General features: G+C 37.0%; 2 protein-coding genes across 4 annotated transcripts in view; one reads left to right on the forward strand and one right to left on the reverse strand.

Annotated features, from left to right (window-relative positions):
- The window catches only part of LOC139952370 (uncharacterized), a 31,216-nt gene extending 28,265 nt beyond the window's left edge, over nucleotides 1–2,951 (reverse strand). The window contains exon 1 of one of the 3 annotated variants that reach the window (XM_071951486.1): nucleotides 2,382–2,951. In XM_071951486.1, the coding sequence (XP_071807587.1) occupies nucleotides 2,382–2,493 (112 nt within the window). In that variant the 5' untranslated portion in view covers nucleotides 2,494–2,951. Of the gene's footprint in view, nucleotides 1–359; nucleotides 949–2,381 lie in introns of those variants that run through there. The other 2 variants (XM_071951500.1, XM_071951493.1) reach the window with 2 other exon arrangements.
- LOC139952392 (uncharacterized) overlaps nucleotides 1–15,639 on the forward strand; it is a 160,063-nt gene that overhangs the window by 10,303 nt on the left and 134,121 nt on the right. The window contains exon 2 of the mRNA XM_071951526.1: nucleotides 14,062–14,112. The gene's annotated coding sequence lies outside the window, so the exon portion shown is untranslated. The remainder of the gene's footprint in view (nucleotides 1–14,061; nucleotides 14,113–15,639) is intronic.

Raw genomic sequence — 15,639 nt, forward strand, 5'->3', positions numbered from 1 at the left:
GCACACTTATAGTAATTGGTATTGCGCAACATAATTCCGTCATTCCCACGCTGTTAAGTGTGTTAATGCATTTAAACGATTTAAACCCTAGATTAGGCATTTGCAATGGTTATTAATGATTGTCACAACATAATTCCGCCAACGATTTGCTACGTTTTGTTATAATTTTGGTCGCGATGGTCGTTATAAAAGATCATGAAACGAATGTACTGTTTGATATAGCGATATATGGCTTAGGAGCAGTTTAGTTTTGTATGGTCTAAGCTGGTCTAACGAGGTCCTCACAAACCACCAGCAATGCCGTTTTGCCAAGATATCAGCGATTTGACTGTAAATGAACGCCAGTAAGCTTGACTTACCAATCCAATAAACTCCGGAAATTATAATGACTGGTAATGCCCGCATATTACTCTTGTCTTGTCAGGCACAGTGTTAATGGGCGCTTCTTAAAAAGTTCTGCTAACTAGTTGATACCGATGAGTGACACCAACAAGTTGAGCGAATGTTGTTCCATAGCAAGTTGTTAATGAGTTCCTTTTAGCTACTATGGTACTAGAACACTGTTGTAAAACCCATTCCAATGTTCTCTGAAGGCCGTCCACTCTCAACTAACATGATTGCTGTCTGTAACCGACGCACGAAGACATTCGATAAGTTGACCCGACTCTCGCTCCATTCAAACTAATGACTTTATTCATTGTGACTATAAGACTCATCGATTCATTTTGATTATTAAAGTTATTGATTGGTATGTGTGTTATTTGTGAAAATGGGATCCGGCAAGTTCCTGAGGTGGTTATACGTGCATGTTGTTGTGAGCAATTAGTCCAGGTAGTTACGGTTCGAATCTCTCTCATGATCCCACACACATAGCCATCGTAGGCCCATGAACTTTGCTTCAAGTTGACAACGGGACCAAAACACCATTTTTGTTCTCTAAAAGTCACCCATCGTTTCATATGCTGTGTCACACTGGTGTCACTAATGGTGGTACGCCGTGTCAACCTCGTACATAAACCATATAGCAAGGTTCGCTCTATGCATAAACCAATGTGTTCAGTATCTTTTAATGCAGGGGTTATAGGGAGTGATGCATATCAATGACTCCATTACTATAGTTGAACAAAATTGTGAAAAAGTTCCCAAACAGTTGCGATGAATGCATTTTAATATTCATACCCGGGGAATTGTACTCATATATCATTGAATTGATCACCCAAAAGGATTACGTGCAAAACTTTGTACTTCTACACCAGCGGTAGTCCGTCCACCAGTCTAATCCTTTGTGTTTTATTGTCGTCTAGTCGTGTAAGGGAACTGCCTTTTTCTCTTCAAATCGATGCATGTATGACTGAGTGAACATGTTAAGAGCATGCAGCGATGTTTGCGTTCAGTTATAAAAAGCGGAATAATATTGATTTTGTGATTTCGAGTTGCAGATAACGGGGAATTGAAAAGCCCAACTGCTTTATACCTTGCGCTTGAATGGTTCATATGAACTCAAAATAGTAGAAAGTTCATGATATCCAGAACAAAAGTATTAAAGATCGGTATCAATCACATTCATGGTAAATAACAACACGCAACCCTAATCCTAAAAAGCTGCAATAGGGAGCTTCATCATAGCACATTCACTGAGGAAACGTAGGCTTCCTTCCGGGCGATGTGGTATGTTACCGCCGACCAAAGCGCCGCAACGACCCACGGACATATCCAACCAAACAACCCCACCATACGATATCCTCGTTCACCCACCATTACGCCAAGTTTGTTTAATCACAGAGTGCTCTATGGTTAAATCATGGAGCAATTTGAATCCCAGTTTCAAGTGCGAAAAATGCTATCTTTTTACTTCAATTTTTTTTTATAGTATCATTTACTGAAATAGAGAGAAAGAAAAATATGGAATTGCACATAACTAATTAATGACAGGTTCTTCCTCACCCATTTCCTCCAATCAATTGTACCCGTTTACTCAAAACACGAAATCTCTTCAAGGGAAACAGTGATTGATTTTCATAACTTAAGGAATACTTCAAAAGTATCATTTCGATTGATTATTAAATTAGGCAGTTTCCATGGCTGTACAAGGACACTCCAAGCCCAAAGTTGAAACCCTGCCACATTCCCGCAAACAAGTTGTTTCATACAAGCAGACAAATGTCACCGCAGCTAGCTGCACAGCAAACAACCAAAGGGCATTAAATAAAAAATAAGTCAATATCGACAAATACACAAAGTTTGTTAGCACATTGTAAATGCATTTATGAGCTAAAGTAAACGTCAACATTTTTAGAAACTTTTTTTTTTCGAGAGCTGAAAGAAAAAATTATCTTTATGATACCACACATAAAAAACAACATTCATTTGTATAGACTCACCGATTAGCGAAGGCCATCCCTCAATTGTGAAACCAACACTCATGTAGATACAAGAACTGATAATGAAGAAACTCAACCACCATTGTTTCCTCGAGCTGTCAAAAGAGGCCATCTCCAGTCTATCTCCCTCTCTCTCACTCCGGAACAAAAATGTCCCTTCTGTCTACAATCGATCGGCAGGAAAGAACCCGCAGTTTCGGTCAATATAAGTATCGCCGACACAAATGTTTGCTTTACTCTAAACAAAAAAACACGAAAGGCAAACTATAAAATCATAAGCCGATGGGCTCACGCGTGTTAAGTCTTGTCACTCTGGCGTGGCGATGTTGCAAAGTCGAACTGTACCGCTATACCTTGACGAATTGTATTAAAACTCCAGCTAGGCCCACTTAACTTGTCAGAAAGCATACGACCCACTTGTTAGTCGCGTAATGTTTATAAAGACTTTTTTTTTAGTCCGCAATAGCTGGCAACCGGTAGGTGTCTTGTTGAAAAGTGACATCATGGTCGATTTTCTAGCTTATATACCACGTGCTGTGTAGGCGTGTGATGTACAATGTACACGGTTTGTACACACACACGACGGCTTGCCTTGTGGGATTTCCCCAATACACAGTCACTGCACCACAAGTCACCGCTTGCTTCGGCGTGTATGCTCTACGCTCTATAGTATACACTGGGTGGTATTAGGACATGTGCGCATCATGATGACATCATCACTTAATATAGTCCCCCATACCGGACTCCAATCAGAATCCTTCGATTTCTTTATACTTTGGTCATTAATGACCCAGGATGTTCAGTTCATCCATGGTAAAGTTCTATAAATCGGTATGATCACTAGACTCGACTCGCACGTGGTGCGCGTGAGTGAAACAAAATAAAGATATGACGTCATGATCGTTAACAGTTGATTTACCATTTGAAGAGTGAATGATGGACGGAACTTAAAGGAAAAGGTCGCACCTCCTTTAAATGCACCAGGCACTATTGGCAATTACTCAAATTAATTCAGCATAACAGGTAACGAGCAATGGAGAGGTGTTGAAAGTATAACACATTGTGAGAAACAGCTCCCTCTAAGGAGTTTTTTTTTGAGAGAGAGGTACTTTCAGGCCTGAAGCCCTTTTTGGGCATCTGAAATCACAAATAGTTGTGCAACGAGGGTTTTTTCTTTCAAATTGGTTCAAAACAATTTAGATTTTAATTTTTTTTTATTGACTATTCTAAATGGCCACTATAAGTCACCTTGAGTCCTAACTAGCAGTCAATACTTTGTCAACAGAACAACCGATGTTTCTAGAGAGTGGTGTTTAATTTTTAATGGGTGGTTTTTCATGAGTGGTTAAAGAGCACCGGACTCAAGCTCTGGTGTTTCTGATCAGAGTGGGTTCGAGTCCCGGTCTTGGGGCTTGTGTTCCTGAACAATGTACGCTATCATAATTGCTTTGTCCTTCGGGTGGGACATTAAGCCGTAGGTCCCGTGTCCTAGGATTGCTAGTGCGCATAAAATAACGAAGAACACTTATCGTGGAAGAATACAGGTTATACCCAGTTTCCCTGGTTCACATTGCAAGCACCCTTGCTTATATAAACTATAGGTTTCCTCAAGTTAGCGAGCTACAGTGATAAAGTTCACCCATGATGCATCCTTGGTTTTATTACCAGAAATATACAATCAAAAAACAAAATAAGGCATTCAAATTGAGACTACCTTGCACACTCATACAACCAAATACAACAACGAATATGAAGCTAAAATATACGAAATAGTATCTTAACTTAATTTTGTGACTACATTTTATGCATCTTAAACAATAGTTGGTGAAAACAGAGAAGCCTTGCTCATAATGAAGCAGATCTGGCAGATTACAGCAATTCCCGTTTCTTGGTAGATTGAGAGTGAAAGTTATACCAAGCATTTTACCTTATTTGGTTCACTAATGCGGTTATCAAATTTCAATAAATCAAGGCTAGTAGTTTTTCTTTCATTTCGTGGTGGCAGTTCTTTGTCATCCGTGTGAACAGCTCAGAAAAGTTGTATAAAGAAAAGTCAGTTTCATCAGGCATTAATATGCACTAAAAGTTTGTTTATTACATATATTTTTTAATGTAAAGTCCAGTGAAAATATTGGAGAGGTTGTGTTTGCTCACACTAAAGTGCAATCTACTCAAAGGCATGATATAGCTTCCTTTGACCCTGTATGCACACTTGATGCATCCAAGCATGTGCTGAAAATAACAAAGCTGTGCAAATCTGGGCTCAATTGGTCATCGAAGTTGCAAGAAGATAACGAAAGAAAAACTACCTCATTGTATAGAAATGTGTGCTTTCAGATGCGTGAGAAAGTTTTAATTTTTGGTGAACAAATAAAATAACTACATTTCGAAGGGTATTCTTATAACGTTTTTTATGGTCAATAATTTTGTGAGTAATTACTAAAGGTGGTCCTTAAAACCAGTTTTGATTAAGATACATTTATATTTTTGTTTTATTGGAAAGGCTATTAGACAAGTTTTTGTTCAGTGTTTCCATAAATGTGTTTACTTGATTATTTTGAAACCTCTTGAGGCTAAACAAATAAAGCAATTCCAAAATACTTTTAAAGGCAGTGGACACTATTGGTATTTACTCAAAATAATTATTGGCATAAAACCTTACTTGGTAATGAGTAATGGGGAGAGATTGATAGTATAAAACGTTGTGAGAAACGGCTCCCTCTGAAGTGACGTAGACGAATTTGATTTTGAGACCTCAGAATTACATGAGGTCTCGAAATCAAGCATCTGAAAGCACACAACTTTGTGTGTCAAGAGTGTTTTTTCTTTCATAGTTATCTCGCAATTTCGACGACCAATTGAGCTCAAATTTTCACAGGTGTGTTGTTTGAGATAAACCAAGTGAGAAGACTGGTCTTTATCATTTACCAATAGTGTCAAGAGTCTTTAATAGTTCAGTTTGACAGACGCAAGATGGACACTTCGAAATATGGAATCCTTTTCCCTAAATTGTTTTAATATTTCCCCCTCATTTTCCTTTTTGCATTTTAAAGTGAAAGTAGTTCTTTACCATTATCTTTAATTCAATTATCCAAACGGAAATCTCTTGATGATAAAAAGTTAATGAAATTCCAATATTTAATAAAACAAATCGACAGACGTGAGATAGACACTTCGAAATATGGAACCTTTCCCCTCATTTTAAACAGTTTTCCCGCTCACTTTCCTTTTTGTGTTTTGAAGTGAAAGCGGTAACCGTTCTTGACATAATCTTTAATTTAATTATCTAAGCGGAAATGCTCCGAGAAATTTTGATTAGCAAAAGTGAAAGGGAAAGTTTGTCAATAAAGTCTTATGAGAACCAAAGATATAGCCTACAATAAGAACCCAAAATATGTATTGCATCAAAGGGGTCTCCCCCTTTGCAGGATATTGGCAAACTGGTTTTCTCAAAGTGATTACCATATTATTTAAAACAATACATTTTGTTTAGGTCTGTAATTCTAAACGCTTTATACTTCTAAGTTACTGTCTTGCACCCGGTAACGCCTATATATTTTATTACATGTGATTTAATTCAATTTAAATTGGTTCAATTTAATTTGTTCTTTCAATCTAAACCGAAGCTGCAAAGTGACACACGAATATTAACTTCCGTAGAAATTTACACATGAAAACACCAAACTAACATTTTGCCAGCTATTGTCCCACAGAGGTGCCACTATTATTTGGGTACTTAATTTACATAAATTAAATTGCTTAGATGAGGATTTTCTGGTTGATGGGTTGACGATATTGTTGACATTAATTCGAACTAACGTTCTAACAATCCCGGGAGTTTCTTATAAGAAACCCTTCCAATCAATCTGGGACCAATTTCATACAGCTGTTTCTAGCAAAACATATTGCTTAACATTTTGCTGCCATGCAAAAATGAGCAGCACACCAGTCACACTATGTACGTGTTACATCTTGGCTGGTAACCTTAGTCAAGTAAGCATATTTCATTGTGAACTTAGCTGCTTTGGCAATTTTTGACAAGACATAAATCCCAAGACTTTCTTCCTCTGTAAGTTCTCAAGTAAAGAACTACACACACCACCCAACTACCAAGCCCTTGGGTGACACGATGATAGTTTTTCTTGATCCCCATGGTCCTGGTCACAATAACACCCAAATGAGACCAAAATGGTCCTATGGAAATAAACATCTTGTCAGCGATGAAATCTTTGGGCTATTACCATCCCATCGTCACAGTGGAATGTTTGGGTATTGTGGCAATGCACTTGTATACAGCTGTATAGCATTTCAAACCCACAGGCCCCTTACAGTACTTGCCTCTTACTGTTGTCTTAGTGAGTTTTGTTTGCCATACACGGACTGAGTTGTAGGCTTTTATAAGATTTCAAGAAACAATTTAAATCACTGTTAACATATTTATTGAGAACTCGTTTTGAGTACCTTTGTATTTCTACTTAAGATTTTGGCGTGCATGAAGAGTAAGTTTGAAGTTTTGGAATCTGGAACTTTAGCCTATAGTTTTTTGTTCAGTATGAACTAGCCGATTTAAGATTATAGTGAAATATGTTTGCCATACAAAGACTGAATGTAGGCTTTCAAAAAAAAAAAAACCCCACATATATTTTACTTAACAATATTTCTTAAGAATGCATTTTGAAGACATTTCTGCATTTTTATACTGTAGATTGTTGGCTTGCAGGGAGAGGAAGTTTTGAAATATTGGTGAATATCAGACGAAGTATCAATTAGCAAATTTAAGATTATTTGGAAAATCTATAAAAAGACACCCTATATACGTGCATGGTTGTCATTCAATCTTAGATTTTTTAGTTCATCTCCTTTATTTCTCACATGAGATATAAGAAGACAGAATAACAATGTTTCTGTTTCTTGCGAATGCGTTTGGAAGACACTCCTGTATTTTTTTACTGCATATTGTTGGCGTGCAGGGAGAAGAAGTTTTGAAGCATTGGTGAATATTAAACGCAGTAGCAATGACATGATTTTGGATTATTGAGACAGATGAACTGACACCCTACATGGTTGTCATCCAATCTGGGATCTTTCAATACATCTCTAAGAATTCTCGGGAAGAGGAAGTTTTGAAGTATTGGAAAGTTGTGAAAATGAGATGAAGTATCAACTACCCGATTTAAGATTATTGGGAAAATATATGAATGTGGTTGTCACCAAACCTGAGATTTTTCAGTTCTTCTCTTAGATTCCTGTTAAGATTCTTTTGTCGCTCAGGAAGAGAAAGATTTGAAATATTGGAAGGTGGTAAATATTAGATTACGTATCAATTATAGCTGATTTAAGATTATGTGGAAAATCTTCGAATTGACACCCTACGTGGTTGTCACCCAATCTGGGATTTTTCAGTTCATCTCTTGGATTTCTCCCATGAGATATAAGATGGCTTCCTCATTCTAAGAATGGGGTCTGTAGTGTCATATTATGAACCCGTAAAGTATACGCCTCTCTTAATATTTATGCAGCCACTGCAAGTGATGTGGGACGTGCGCCCATAGCCTCATTTTGTGTAAGAATTTGACTACTCAGAATAATTTTTAGCATAAGAACTTACTGGGTAACGATCAATTGAGATATGTTGATAGTATAAGACACAGATGTGAGAAACGATTCCCTCTGAAGTAACGTCGTTTTTTTGTTTTTTTTAATGAGAGGTAGTCAGACCCGAAGTCTTTTAATACATTTAAGGTATCTAAAAGCACACAATTGATGTGCAACAGGGATGTTTTTTTAGTCATTTTTTCTTTTTTTTCGCACAGATATGTCGTTTTATGCATAATTATGTTATTATAGGGCCTACACCAAGTGAGAATATAGGTTTAGACCAGTGCCCCAAAGTCATATTTATTTACGCCAATGGTTAGAGTCACCTCACCTTGACTGCTTGTTTCGAACCTACTATACACCAATAAATATTTCTATTATGGAGGTTTTCCATTAAGGCTATGATTTCATACTATTCTAAAAACTCGTTTGTGTAAAATTGCGTCTAAAATCTGAGACATTCAAGTGTGGAAAGATGACCAGACCGGATCAGTTGGTGGTTAAATGACCTTCAATGCCATGGGTGTTAGGACCAACCATGATATCACAGCACAGTAAAGCATGATTACCGGAACTAATACCTAAACAAAATGACCTGGCACTTTTGGTAAAGATGACTTTATGTATGGTTATGTTTCCATGGCCACTGCCTGTTGTTATGACTGGAAATGAACCAGCCGTCCAATATTGTGGCCGCAACAATCGCTAATAATACAACTTATTGCCATAATGACACACTTTTTGAAGGCGGTACTTTTTTTTTTTGGGGGGGGGGGGATGTTTGACTGTTAAAATAACCCAATCAGCATGACTGCACACAAACTAACAGTGTTGAGGTCGGAATGATATTCCGGTCAAAATGTTTAATATTTGGAGACCCATCAAACCCAATTGGTAGGATTTGAAACTTTGCGTGGTGGAAATACGATATGGAAACCCCAAAAAGTTGTTATATATGTTAACTTGTTAAAACAGGATGTTTAGGCATCGTCTGCTTAGACCTAAGATTTCAATAAGGTTAAATTGGTAAGTGCTCCTTAAGTTGAGACGCCCCCTATACTGAATGCAAAACTGAGGACCTTGCAGAGTTCAGTTCTGGCTGAAACACAATAACTAGTTTGTCGACCCGATAAGAAGAAGAAGTTGAATAATTTTAAACAAACTGATTTGGTAATGAGCACTGAAGAGCTGTTGATTTAACACCATTGAAACGACAACTTTTTATAAAGTAATGTAGTTTTAGAGAATGAGGAATAAAGCCTTTCTCGGGCATCTGAAAGCATTCAATTATATGCAACAAGTGTGTCTTTTATTTCAATATTTCCCTACAACTTCGGTGACCTATTGAGCCAAAAAGTTTGTTAATTTAATAACAATAATAATAATAATGCATTTATAATGCGCCATCTATCTAGTGTACAAGACCCTATTCCGAGGCGCAGAACAAAAAACAATACATACAACAAAAAGAAACGTAGAACACAATACAAAATTATACAATGAATAATCTACTGTCAAGACATGTTATGAGCTAAGTGTAAGAGGATTTAAATAAATGAGTCTTAAGCATGTTTTTAAACAATGGAAGTGAACTACAGCACCTGATGTTGTTAGGTAGAGCGTTCCAAAGTTTGGGAGCACAAGTGGAAAAGGCACGATCGCCATATGATGAGGAAGTCCTAGGAAATTTATGCATACACATGAATGTTGGGATACACCAAGTGAGGATACTGGTGTTTGATAATTTCCAAAAGTACACCATGCGATCAGGACAGAACCTTAAGCTCAGTCATCTTCAATTTTAATTTAGGTCATTTCAAAAAAAACCAAAAACGATTTTTGTCCTTCCTTTTTTCCATCGTTGATTCATTTTAAAACTTAATTTCAAAGTGCTTGCACGTAATGCTCGAACATTCGTGGAAGTTGAACAGGACGACAAATATTTTGATCAACAGATTTGGTTCTTGTAGGTCTATTATAGATCAATATTGCATCCCTTCAGGACATTCATGCATATCAAGTAACCAAGTTTACTTGTAACGATAGCTGTCACTAATAGTGTGTGTTCAGTCATGCAGGGAAAGATAAATTCATCGAAGGTAACAAGTGGACATAAATTTTTAACTGAAATTGAATGCAATACCAGCTTGGGTTTCCCTGTTTGTCACATGCCAGTAAACCAATCTCACTTTTTCCTCCTCGAAATATTTGCAATTGTTTACAGGAAGGTTTCAGAGAAAACTTGTTCATGATAGTAATGACCTTGTGAACCTCGGTTCGAATCCCACAGGGACCAGTGAGCACAGAGAGTTTGTCCCATGAAGTTTGTACATAGTATTGTTTGTTTGTTAGTTTGCTTGTTTGATTGTTTGCTTGTCCTGCAGTCTAACATAGACCACGTATTCCTGATATACATTTGAAATAACGAGATAACAAACTATGCTGTCTGATTATTTCGGGGCACATTTTGGCTCAGTGATTTTTCGAATCCCACCTCAGACCGCAGCCTTGCATTTGGATTGATTTTTTTTTATGTAGTCCTAACCTGAATGCGCCATGGGTTTGTCCTCGTTCCTCCCACATCCCACATCTAAACACTGACAATTTCTTCTTGTTTCCTATTCAACATTTTAAAGGCGCTTATTGTGCTGTTGGAATGTGTAGTCAAATAAATCAATACATAAGTCAATAAGTATACATTTCATTCGAGATTAATTATGTGTCAATAGATGGTGCCACCTTTTGCAACCGCCTCCCAGACAGTTTCCGTGCCAATCAATTCTCTGGTGATTGACTGTTGCCGTTCATACGGTTGTTGTTATTAGTGTTGTTTTCCGTTTACTTTTACCACATTTTGAAGTTTTTTTAAAAGTCCCCCCAGAGATAAAACTGTCAATGTTTATCACCGAATGATTGGAATATCTAAAGTAGCTTCCAGAATGTCTGAACCGTTGCATAATATTGATTTTCAACTAGTCCCCTTAAAAGTATACCTTAAAGGCAGAGTATACCTTAAATGCAAACTATACCTTTGTTTTTTGCACCAGTCATTTGTTTTAATCTTATTTTATGTAGATGACCTACAATTAAACTAACATTTGAAAAAGAATATATATACATTTAAAAAGTTCTTTGCATATTTGAGATATCGCCGAAAATCCGGACTATGTCTTCGCATGAAGAACAATCCCTTATGGGAATACACGTACAGTCTGAGAAGCGTTGATGCAGTAACGCTTCCAATATTAATTTTTGGGGGGCACAAAACCTTGTATCTGTTCACATAACCAAATTTCTTCAAAGTGAAATGTTAAAATGCTTTATATTATCAAACGCTGCTGGAATAGGCTTCAAACCAAAGGCTTTTATTGTCATTAAGTTTGATATTACCAAACGCACCTTCCCATAAAAACTGCAAGTGCAGACTAATTATATATGCAAGTAAATCGTTGAATATTCATTGCCATTAGTGTTGTTTTAAACTTTGACCTGTTATTTCGTCTTGGTTTTATGCAGCTTTTGCAGATCTTGCATGACCCCCTTTTCTATCTCACGTTTTGCATTCCTATATACTCACTTTTTTTATCCTCAAGTCAATCAGGCCAATAATGAACACTATTGCGATACCTATGCACGTAAGACATTTTAAAGGCACTACATATATTCTCACTTGGTGTATTCCAGCATTTGCGAAAATAACAAATCTAACATAATTTTGACTCATTAATGGTCAAAGACTGAACAATGAAAGACAAAGCACCATTTCAGAGGCCTACAAAAAGCTTCAGGCCTGAAGTCTTTTAATGTTTTGAATCACCTGTTTCTAATAAACTACGTTACTTCAGAGGGAGCTGTTTCTCACAATGTTTTATTTATATCAACATTTTTCCATTGCTCGTTACTAAGTAAGTTTGTATGCTAATATTAATAATTATTTTGAGTATTACTACCAATAGTGTCTATACTGTCTAGTGCCTTTTATTATGCATCTGAAAGCACACACATTCATGCAAAAACAGTGTTTTTTCTTTCATTGTTTTCTTGCAACTTCATTAACCAATTGAGCTTAAAGTTTCTCGGGTTTGTTATTTCGTGCACTTGTTGGGATACACGAAGTGAGAATACTGGCCTTTGACAATTACCAAAACGTGTTCAGTGCCTTTAAGGGACCATCAACATGCTCAAGACTTTATTAAAAATACGTGTACACCTTGAGTATGTCTTCAAGGATGGACGTGAATGGTAGAAGATCGATGAGAATAATCTATAAGACACAAGGTTGTCTCCCAATCCCACCCAGGTCGTTATTAACCATTAAGAAATACCTCTTATGTTTGGATAATAATACAAAAAGCAGACAACAATACAAAGAAAAGATAAATTATAAATCCAAATTCCCTAATCAAGTCCTTTAAGAATTAAAATTTGTCTTAACCATGATAAAGGCTTATTCATGGATTTTAACCTTGGACTCTTAAACAGCTTTTCAATTAAGTCCTTATACTTGAGGTTTTGTTCTGTTTTCTTTCCCACCAATAAAACTGCTTACTGTTAACCCAAACAACAATACTAATTACACTTCAAGAAATAATCCTTGAAACTCGTCCAAAATACTTTAATGCCATGCTATTCTTAAACCCTTACAATAAAATGAGCTATTGAATCTTTGAGGATTTAAGGTTGAAGTCCATCAACGAGGCCTAGTTTGAATGGTTATGAGTAGATGTGGTTGATTAACGACTACATGCTGAATCAGGTTTCAAGTGTTCTGTGAGGTCAATCTCTTTACTCTTATAAGATAGTCAGTTGTCTATCAAAAATCTCCTTTTTATCCAAACCTCAATGTTATCCACTGTTTGACATTTATTTCTAAATACTTCAGGATCAGAACTTACCTCCGGATTCCGGATCCCCTGACCCATTTTCTGACTCATTTCTTGGTCAGACCGACCCGGTTTAAAGTGTTCTGTAAGGTCAATATCTTTAATTTTAAGATATAGTCAGTTGTCTATCAAAATATTTCAGTCCCTTTTCATCTTAACCTGAATGTTATCCTCAAATCCTCCATGTCCTTGTCGGAATCTACTCCCGAATTCCGAAATCCTGACCAAATTCTTGTTTAGCCTGACCCGGATATTGCACAAGTGTTCTGTGGGGTCAATCCCTTTACACTTAAGATAGTCAGTTGTCTATCAAAATATCTCTTTTTTATCCGAACCTCAATGTTAACGTCCATTCCTCCTAGGATTCCGGATTCAAGAGTGTCCTGAACCAATTTGTGGTTAGACTGACCCAGAAATCACACTAGGTTTCAATTGCTCATCTTGACTCTTGAGATAGTCAGTTATATTCCAGTCCCTTTTTTTTCATCGCAACCTCAATGTTAACCTGCATTCCTCCATGTTAACACTTTCGGGTAAGAATTTACATCCGGATTCTGAATTCCTGACCCATTTCTTGGTTAGCCTGACCCGGAAATCACACAAGGTCAATCTCTTTACTCTTAAGATAGTCAGTTGTCTATCAAAATATCTTACTTAGTCCCAGCCTTAATGTTAACGCTCTTAAAACTCCTGGGTCAGAATTGACCCCGGATCCCAGAGAGTCCGGACCCTTTTCTGGGTCAGACTGACCCGAACTCGTTAAAAGGGGGATTCTGAATAGGATTCTACATAAATTTGATAAATTTCTTTGTCAGACTCTGACCTGGAGCGGGTTTAAAAACAAATAGACTTTGTCAGTTTCACCATTTTTTTTTGTAATTTCTACACACATTCCGAGCCAGCCTGACCAAGAAAGGGGTCAGGTCCCATGTGATCCAAGAGTTCTTAGAGAGTATACTTAAAGTGATGAGGTTTGAGGTAACATCATATACCATCCAGGGCTGTATTGTAGGCCTATTTCACGCGCCAGTCTTGGGCTTGAGAAGGTGTACTATAAGATGATTCCCAAGACAACTAGTAATCCATTCATATACTGTCAAACAAAAGTATACTGTTTTTTGTATTACTAATATTTGTATTTCTCACAGAGATGTAAGGCTAATAAAGGATCAACAATTTGTTCTGTTTTCTTTCTGTAGGCGCATCTATCACAAGTATAAGACCGCCCTGATTGCAAGAGCAGGCGAAATGTAAGTTACTCTGCTTTTTTGGTGACTGTTTTTTTCTTAAAGTGCAGTTTCAAACAAACAACTTGAACGTAATAAAAAACTTTGTATATTTTCAGTCGTTTTTTCTTTCTTACGGACGAAGTCAGCGACACAAACGGATGGTCAAACCATTAAAATATCAGCACTAGATGGTTCTACTGATAGCAAATGCAGGTTAACGAAGTAGGCACCTATGTACCCCAGACAGATACGAACAAAATGAGCGAGACATTACTATTTGACTTGTTTTTATTAAGGATGATTGAAACATGCACGAGTTCACACAGCTGGAATTTTCTCGTGTTATGCGACCCGTACCCGCCCCTCACTTAACCCGCTTGCCTCGATGTGCAAGGCACGGTGAAATTAGCAAGTTTAAACGTTGGGGGCTGCTGAACCCACTGGCTGCGATCGGAAGGCAGATTGTATTGCGGTTAAATAACTGTGTTCGATGGGAGCACAATTCTAGAGAATAGATGTTCCCTGGACCCACACTTCAAAATATTGAAGCATTCTGACGATGTACACATTGGTTCATGAATCACTTTACTAAAACAAAAGATTTTTGTATTAATTGTGCACACATTAGGATTCGTTCGTGCACACAATGAAGGGTCCATGTAGACTTATCTGCTGCCATCCAATACTATTTGTCAAATTTTTGAGTTCGTCCACTCAGAAATCACTACATTGATCCAGACATTTTGTAACTATTCAACAAATATGAAGTTGGTCCTTCCGCCTGCGCCCATCGGCTGCTCTGATTGTTAAGAGTTCCGTTTACAGCCCAAATGATCATGTGATTCTTGTGCTTATGAATTGAATGTACATTTTGGTATATACACGATTACTACACAAAATGTTTACAGTTGTACCATGTGTTTTTAAAATCAGCAGACAATATTGTCTAGGGTCTTTAGACGTAGGCGTATTTTTTCCTCTCGGAAAAAAATAAATAAACGAACTTCTATAAAAACATGATTTCTAAAGGCGGTTATACTTCAATGCAACCTTGGCTCTCGCAACAAATTAGCCGTCACCCATGATTCAATTAATTTGATCGACAACCTGTTGCACAAAAACGATTAAAATTCCCGTAGTTCAAGTTTACAAGCCCTTATTTTCGGCCTTGTAAGTTTTCGATCCAATTAAATCTAAGCAGGTTAAGTGACCAAAATTCTCGAAGGGTCGGAACGTTTAAGGCCATAAACTATTTTTTGGATTTATATTAAAGGTCCCTTTGGTAGGTATGTTGTTTGCAACAGGTTATTATTGATTTCAATTTAAAGATGATCTGACAGTGTTATAACACCTGTAGCAAAACACCCACATGTAGCATGGTTACGATATGACAGTGGTAACGTGTATAGGCGTTAAGCAACTATTGACTATTTTGTACTAAATCCAAAATGTACTTATGTACCGAAGGCAATTATCCAAAAGGTCCTTAGCAACAAGATAAACGGTTATCAACTGTAAGCAATTATCAAAATAATATTGATTCAAAAG

This window comes from Asterias amurensis, chromosome 2 (assembly GCF_032118995.1).
Source record: "Asterias amurensis chromosome 2, ASM3211899v1".
NCBI lineage: Eukaryota > Metazoa > Echinodermata > Asteroidea > Forcipulatida > Asteriidae > Asterias > Asterias amurensis.